Source organism: Pecten maximus, chromosome 11 (genome assembly GCF_902652985.1).
Source record: "Pecten maximus chromosome 11, xPecMax1.1, whole genome shotgun sequence".
In the NCBI taxonomy this organism is placed as follows: domain Eukaryota; kingdom Metazoa; phylum Mollusca; class Bivalvia; order Pectinida; family Pectinidae; genus Pecten; species Pecten maximus.
In genome coordinates, this window is record NC_047025.1 from 5,981,486 (window position 1) to 5,990,620 (window position 9,135).

Below are 9,135 nucleotides of genomic sequence, written 5' to 3' on the forward strand. Positions count from 1 at the left end.
ATTGAATGATCTTTATTGGTTCTATGAAGGATTGACCTTTTCCCTACTTTCCTTTCTTGGCTTCTTCCTGTAAATCACTTGATACATGAGGAGATCTAAGAATAACAAACTTCCACTACCAAAATCAAAGATGGCCTCTTGTCAACTAGTTTGTTTTCTGATCGGACACAAAATCAAATGGGCACCAATATCTATCCAGTACTTTTCACACTCAAGAAATAGCAATAACTATCTTCAACTGTCAAACTCCATGGCCGTATGTCAGACATTTAGTTTTTTTATTAGTCCCAAAATCAAAACATCACAATAAGGGACCAAAGGGAACCTAAATATGAAATTTGAGAAAGACCCTTCCAGTACTTCTCAAGAAACAAGTGATAGCAAACTTTCATTGTCAAAATCCAAGATGGCCACTGTTCACCCAGAGTTTCTTTTTATTAGTCCCAAAATCAAAAGGGCACAACTAGGGATCAAGAGAACCCTATCAATGAAATCTGAAAAAGACCAGTCCAGTACTTCTTAATAATAGGGAGAACAAGAATCTATTAAGGGCCTACAATGGATGACAGGCCATGGACACAGGGTGATTTGTACAAATTCACACAAGATGGCCATCTGTCGGCCATTTTGTTTTCCAGACCCGATTCAAAACTGAACAGGCACAACTAGGGACCAAGGGGGATCTACATGACTTCTAAACTGATTCCAGTATAACCACCTCACAAACTTTGTTGGAGCGGGTATAAAAATAATATTTGGTCTTTACCCGACGGAATGTGTATAAATTACTTTCCATGAAATGGTAAATTCAGCTTTCAACTAAGATTACAAAGCCTGCTGGTGACCATAGTGTTCCTGCCAACACCTTGGTCCAAACAAGCACCTTTTTACACCATAATTTTGTAAGTCTGCCATCTGGGAGATGGTGGGTTAATAAGCTATATAAATGCCTGTAATGTATAAATTCAATACATTTTAATACAGTACAGGGCATCCAGTTGACCCTTGACTTTTAGCAATTTCAGAAGTCAAATCACTATTTCTGAGAAATCTGAAGGGTCAAAACATATGTCAAATAGACATGTCCCTTCAAACCCAAGAGTCAGATCTCATTTTGGGGAGTCAAAAATATACTCTCAAGGGTCTACTGGATGCCCTGTAGTATAACATTGAAAAGCAAATTGAAAATATACTGTATGAAGAGAAACAAAGACAACAGTTGACTATACTTGACACTGAAGGATGCTGCAGATTAAATTTTATCAAAATCCTTTTATTCAAAGGACTTAAATTAAAACCCTTAGCATCATTATCCCAATTTGGTCCAGAGGGCGGCGTCCAATATGGAACTTAATTTATCTAAGGATACTTCAAACTAATTTCATATTTATCTGTTTATCTGAACAGAAAAGGATTTTAAAGGTTTATCTGTTTCTCCTGATGGGCCCCGCCCCCTTTCCCAAGATGGTATTGACCAGCCATTTTTTCAAAATCAAGCTAATTTTACCCAAAAATGCTGCAGACCTAATGATGGAAATCCTTCTGTGAAATCATAAAGGATTTTGAAAGTATATAAGTCACTGTACTTCCCATATTGCATTCAGTTCCCAAGGGGATGGGCCAAATCTTTTTTTTTCCTTTCTTCATTTATACACAATGGAATAGCATTACTTTTCCCCAAGGTTTCTGAAAACCATATTTTTCAAATTTTATTTATTTTACAAAAATTCAGAAAAAAATTATATCAAACCTTCCCAAAGAAATCCCACGCTGGGCTGATGACCCATACAGATCTGTACCTTCCCTGGCGATGGTCTAAGTACATGCATACCCATTCATCACTCCACTAATTAATTTAACAGGAAAAAACGGAGATGTATTTGCAGGGTTAATATTTATTTCCCCAACCCCCTATCTATACAAACTTGAATCTAATTCTAACAAGGAGACTTCAGACCAAAATGCTTTTATCTGAATATTCGCCCTCTACTCTTATCTCCATTGCAAAACACATCCCCCACCCCCATTAAACGTGTCAGTTTGTGTTTCTGGGGAAGCTGAGAAACAATCCTGACTATGCTTTTATGGTTGTGTCTTTGGGCAAGACACTTTTCCCAAATTGCCCTGGATGGCATGCAACGGGCCTCCCACATGTTCACTGAGGTAGTCACCAACTACTACAAGGAGACTCCACCTCAAAATGGCCCTGGCTGTTCACGTACAGCTAACAACAAACATTAAACTTGATTAAACAAGGCAAATCAAATAATGGACCAAAGATTTGGAAGAGCCCACCATCTTCAGACAATGAGGTCTGTGATATGTAAACACACAATTATCAGAATTTTGCTGTCATTTTTATAGTACTGTTAATACCATTAACTATTCAGATTTCCCTGACCAACCTCTTATCTATCAACAATGTATGTACATGTTTACATCACTAGAAACATGTTTTACCATTTCACCTGGACGATAACCTATTGTGACTCTTCAATCAAAAATATTTTGAAGATTGTCTTAGTTTGTGTACATTTTAAGGTAAACAACACTAGTTAGGCCCTCTTGAGGATCCTAGGGTCCACCTATGTACAAAATGTGTAAATTCCCTAAAGGAACCTGTAGGCCCCTCTATGTACATACTGTGTACACTCCCTAAAGGAACCTGTAGGCCCCTCTATGTACATACTGTGTACACTCCCTAAAGGATCCTGTAGGTCCCTCTATGTACATACTGTGTACACTCCCTAAAGGAACCTGTAGGCCCCTCTATGTACAAACTGTGTACACTCCCTAAAGGAACCTGTAGGCCCCTCTATGTACAAACTGTGTACACTCCCTAAAGGAACCTGTAGGCCCCTCTATGTACATACTGTGTACACTCCCTAAAGGAACCTGTAGGCCCCTCTATGTACATACTGTGTACACTCCCTAAAGGAACCTGTGGGTCCCTCTATGTACATACTGTGTACACTCCCTAAAGGAACCTGTAAGTCCCTCTATGTACATACTGTGTACACTCCCTAAAGGAACCTGTAGGCCCCTCTATGTACATACTGTGTACACTCCCTAAAGGAACCTGTAGGCCCCTCTATGTACATACTGTGTACACTCCCTAGAGGAACCTGTAGGGCCCTCTATGTACAAACATGTACTGTTGACATTCCTTAGAGATCCCCTCTGCATACATACTTATGCAGATAATTATGTCTCAATTATTAAGTAATCTCATTTTCATCAATTAAATGGTTTGACATCGAAATTCTTAATCTGGTTAGCTGAGGACTATATCTCCAAATCTTCCTCTTCTTCGAGCAGGCGTTTTCTTTTAAACAACCGATGTTGAATCCTCCAACGTCGGTATCCAATCAGTGCCGTCAGGCCATATACAAACATACAGATATATCCTACTACCTACAACAAGAAATAGCAACGTTAGTAAACAACTACTGATGAATAAACATTGGTAAACAACTACTAATGAATAAACATTAGTAAGCAACTACTAATGAATAAACATTAGTAAGCAACTACTAATGAATAAACATTAGTAAGCAACTACTAATGAATAAACATTAGTAAACAACTACTAATGAATAAACATTATTAAGCAACTACTAATGAATAAACATTAGTAAGCAACTACTAATGAATAAACATTAGAAAACAACTACTAATGAATAAACATTAGTAAGCAACTACTAATGAATAAACATTAGTAAACAACTACTAATGAATAAACATTAGTAAGCAACTACTAATGAATAAACATTAGAAAACAACTACTAATGAATAAACATTAGTAAACAACTACTAATGAATAAACATTTAACTCAGTAAATTACAACTAATGAATAAAAATTAGTTAACAACTACTAAATGAACAAGAGGCCCATGGGCCTTAACGGTCATCTGACAAACACTTACACTTACAGCAGGGACACACACCCCAATCCAGCATTATTACCATAAATTATTTATCGCAGCCAGTTATGTTTTAGATCAAATTTGGTTTTTATCCATTTAGCTTGTCCAGGAAGAGCAGCATCATAAAGCAAAATTTTAGCCAAGTTCCCATTTTTGGGGCATGCCCCTCTGTCCCAATGGGTCAGACAAGACTCATTTATATCAATTAGGATTGCCTTTCCCCAATGATGTTTCATACTAAATATGGTTGTAATCAATTAAGGCATTAAGGAGGAATTGCATTTTTAAGAAATGTTTAACCTAAGCACTCCTTTTGCCCCATCTTTTTTTCCCCAGGGGTCAAACCTGTCTCATAAAAAAATATGATTGCCGTCACCTAATATGTTTCACATCAAATTTGGTTGTAATGCACCAAAAGGTTAGGGAGGATTAGGATTTAACAGCAAATATTCACCAAAGTTCCCATTTTGGGGCCCTGCCCCTCAGGCCCCAGGGGTCACACTAGCCTCGTTTATATAAAATATGACCACCCTTCCCAAAGGATGTTTCACACCATATTTCGTATTAATCCACCCAAGGGTTAGAGAGAAGTAGATTTATAGCAAAAATTCACCAAATTTCCCCTTTTGGGGCCCCGCCCCTCTGGCCCTAGGGGTCAAACCAGCCTCATTTATATAAAATATGACCACCCTCCACCAATGATGTTTCACACAATATCTGGTTGAAATCCACCAAAGGGTTAAGGACGAGTAGGATTTTATAGCAAAATTTCATCAAAGTTCCCTTTTTTGGGCCCGTCACTCTGGCCCCAGGGCTCACAACAGCCTCACTTATATAAAATATGACCACCCTCCCCCAATGATGTTTCACAACATATCTGGTTGAAATCTACTAAAGGGTTAAGGAGGAGTAGGATTTTATAGCAAAATTTCATCAAAGTTCCCCATTTGGGGCCCCACCCCTCAGGCCCCAGGGGTCACACTAGCCTCATTTATATAAAATATGACTGCCCTCCCCAAATGATGTTTCACAACATATCTGGTTGAAATCCACTAAAGGGTTAAGGAGGAGTAGGATTTTATAGCAAAATTTCATCAAAGTTCCCCTTTTGGGGCCCCGCCCCTCAGGCCCCAGCGGTCACACCAACTTCATTTATATAAAATATGACCGCCCTCCCCAAATGATGTTTCACAACATATCTGGTTGAAATCCACTAAAGGGTTGAGGAGGAGTAGGATTTTATAGCAAAATTTCATCAAAGTTCCCCTTTTGGGGCCCCGCCCCTCAGGCCCCAGGGGTCACACCAACTTCATTTATATAAAATATGACCGCCCTCCCCCAATGATGTTTCACACCAAATTTAGTTGTAATCCACCCAAGGGTAAAGGAGGAGTAGGATTTTATAGCAATATTCACCTAAGTTCCCTTTTTGGGGCCCCGCCCTTCTGGCCCCAGGGGTCAGACCAGCCTCATTTATATAAAATATGATTGCCCTCCCCCAATGATGCTTCAAACCAAATTTGGAAGTAATCCACCCAAGGGTTAAGGAGGAGTAGCGTTTTGAAAGAAAAAGTTTACGGACGGCGCACGGCGCACGACGCACGGCGGACGAAGCACGATGACTATAGGTCATCCTGACCCTTTGGGTCAGATGACCTAATAAAAAGTTAAATTACTGTTAATGATTAGAATAAACATGGTCCATTGGAGTTTGTGGGGTGTTTTACAGTGTGAGAAAAAACTCAAATTTTGAATTGATGATTTTTGAAATTGTGACCTACCACACACAATATGAGTTTATGGATAGTGGAGCTCGGAACATCACTGCCCATTTTCTGATAGAAGTCAAAGGCGCTTGCCACCAGTGAGGATCCGACCAGATAGAGGAAGGAAAATATGGAATACACAACCATATCCTGTGGATGGAAAATCAGGTACATAATAATGATTAAAACATTCTTCTTATAAAACACATTTCAAAAACAAGAGGCCCAAAGGGCTTGTATCACTCAGCTTAATTTTTCAGGAATCTTTTTTTTTGTCAATTATCATGTCAATAATACAAGTGACTTGTCTGTTCACGTGTCTGTAATAAGTGCCAAAATGATTTAATAAAATGAAAATAAAATGAAAATAACCTTTATTATCATCATTTATATGGTTAACAAGTCACATAAGCTCTATAGAGCTTTTATTATGATGCCACTGACGGAATAAATATTGTCTTGGATGCATGTTGGGGGAAAACCAACGTGCTATCGGTGGGGAAACAACAAACCCAACAGACATCCCCTGCCCCGTGCGACTCGAACCCACATTCTAGGGGAGAGTGGTTTGAAGCTCACGCATGACTGCACTGATGACTGTCAGCACATTAGCGATCATGGCTACAGAGGCACCCAATGAATATGAGTATAAAGTATTGCACTGTAAAAAGAACCATTAACTTATACAGTAGGTTTTCCAAGAAGGAACAGTCCATCAAAGATATATAATTGAAACAATTAAACATCAAACTGTAATTCCAAACTTTAACTGTGAAAATATCAATATCCAAAATGACCATGGCCACCTGTCATGCAGCCATTTTTTTTCTGGTCTCTCTCCAAATTGACCAGATATAACTAAGGACCAGTACCAGGTGACAGGTAAATACTATAACGTACCAGGTGACAGGTAAATACTATAAAGTACCAGTTGACAGGTAAATACTCACTATGAAGTACCAGGTGACAGGTAAATACTATAAAGTACCAGGTGACAGGTAAATACTATAAAGTACCAGGTGACAGGTAAATACTATAAGGTACCAGGTGACAGGTAAATACTATAAAGTACCAGGTGACAGGTAAATACTATAAAGTACCAGGTGACAGGTAAATACTATAAAGTACCAGGTGACAGGTAAATACTATAAGGTACCAGGTGACAGGTAAATACTATAAAGTACCAGGTGACAGGTAAATACTATAAGGTACCAGGTGACAGGTAAATACTATAAAGTACCATGTGACAGGTAAATACTATAAAGTACCAGGTGACAGGTAAATACTATACAGTACTAGTTTACAGGTAAATACTATAAAGTACCGGGTGACAGGTAAATACTATAAAGTAACAGTTGATGGGTAAATACTATACAGTACCAGGTGACAGGTAAATACTATAAAGTACCTGTTGACAGGTAAATACTATAAAGAACCAGTTGACAGGTAAATACTATAAAGTACCAGTTGACAGGTTAATACTATAAAGTACCAGGTGACAGGTACATACTATAAAGTACCAGGTGACAGGTAAATACTATAAAGTACCTGTTGACAGGTAAATACTCACTATGAAGTACCAGTTGACAGGTAACATGTAGATGAGTCCTGTGCTGTGGATTGACCAGATGAAGGTGCTGGTTGTGATAGTGAGAACAAGGACAAATAGCATCACCCGGAAGTGCCAACTGAGCGGAAGCTGGAGGAAATCAACACCGCCTCGGCCAAACGAAGATGTCAGACTCACCATGGACATCAAGGAGAGAATCTGATGTTAAAAATTTCATTCCAGATGATTGCATCAGCTCCCATCTCAAATTTTCAAAACATTTCATGCGCGCATTAAAGAGGAGTAGAATTTTAAAGCAAACTTTTCTCTAAGCTCCACTTCTTGGGCCTAGTTGTCCCTCTCTGTCCCCAGAGGTTGAACCAGATTCATTTATAGATGTTTCAAACCAAATTTGATCATTATCTACTCAAGCATTAAGGAGGAGTAGCATTTAAAAGCAAAATCTTTCCCCTTTTGTGGCTATGCCCCCTCTGTCCCCATGAATCAAACCAGCCTCATTTATATAAATAATGATCGCCCTTCCTCAATGATATAATTATGTTTCAGACCAATTTGAACTGGTTGAAAATTGCTTTGGAGTTCAGAAGGAGAAGCATTTTGAAAATAAATCTTTACACATAACAATAAACAAAGTACAATGGCTATAGATTATCCTGACCAATAAGGTCAGATGACATAAAAGATGGGCCCCCTTTACCGATGGATACTGAGGACCAAATCTGATCACAATATCTTCATCTCAACAAAGGTAGAACTGAAGGATAATTGTCTATTAGACCCTGTCCATATGTCAACCCAACAATTTATACAAAGTTCAGTCATATCATGATCACCTGACAATTTGGGCAAATGTTCAAACATTCTAGAATAGAAGCATTTTGAAGGAAATATTTGATGCAATGATCCCAGAGAGACTATATATGATGATATTAGCCTGATATATATATAAGGACACCTGGTCCAAAAAAAACTTACAACTTGAAGTAAGCGCAGCATTCCTGTACATGATCTAATGTAGGGTTTGTTACAGAAGAGGAACACCACTTCTGCTGGCTCTGAAGCAAGTCTTTTCTGTTCACTCTGGTACCGTCTTCGGGAGTCAGGTCTGACCCCGTTGTGGGGCGACCCCGGTCCTGAGTAGTTCATGTTAGCCACACTAGATGACTCTGAGTCACACAGACTAGTCCGTTCTTGGACAGGACTCAAATCTGGATCACTTTCCTCCATAATCTGAAATTTGACAAAAATCATCATCATTAACTGATTAAATCCTTTTGTTTTTTCAGAGCTAAAAAGTATTTGAATTCAAATATTCTTAAGTAAGCGATCCAAGAGATATCTTTGATTTCTCAAATATTTCAAATTTTGACCTTATAAGTATTCTGCTGCAATGCATTATTTTACACACTGGTATGCCATAGATAATAGTTAATACCTCCACTATATAATTACTGGTTGATTTGAACAGTCCACCATCTGATAATGGTAGACTGAAACACATAATAAATCAATAACAAAAGATATTATATATATGAATACAGTACAGATGTCTGAAGTTGGTGTTGACTTCACTCACAATAACATAAATATCAACCGTCTACTGTAGACATATTGAACATGATTTACTGTATGTTATACATCGCAATTAGCTGAATTTTCATGCTGTCTGTGGTCAAACATGTGATTATTACGACATTGATCTCTAATTTAGCACATTTCCATAAGTTTAGCTTGAACTTACGACGTAGGTTCTTTCTTCTTAGAAAATATGTATCTTCACAAAATTCTTTTTCATTTTCGACATCTTTTATGCTCAGTTTCAGCAGCCGACATCATGTCGCTTATGTACTTAATAATTATCATTTCAGATTT

General features: G+C 38.1%; 1 protein-coding gene across 1 annotated transcript; it reads right to left on the reverse strand.

The window, feature by feature from the left end:
- Positions 1–1,159: 1,159 nt before the first annotated feature.
- Positions 1,160–9,104, reverse strand: LOC117337517. Its single transcript, XM_033898531.1, has 5 exons — positions 9,005–9,104; positions 8,239–8,493; positions 7,264–7,461; positions 5,709–5,843; positions 1,160–3,414 (listed from the first exon to the last, which is right to left on the reverse strand). The coding sequence occupies exons 2-5, from the start codon at positions 8,488–8,490 to the stop codon at positions 3,286–3,288; spliced, it is 714 nt and encodes a 237-aa protein (XP_033754422.1). The 5' UTR covers positions 8,491–8,493; positions 9,005–9,104; the 3' UTR covers positions 1,160–3,285.
- Between the last annotated feature and the right edge of the window lie 31 nt (positions 9,105–9,135).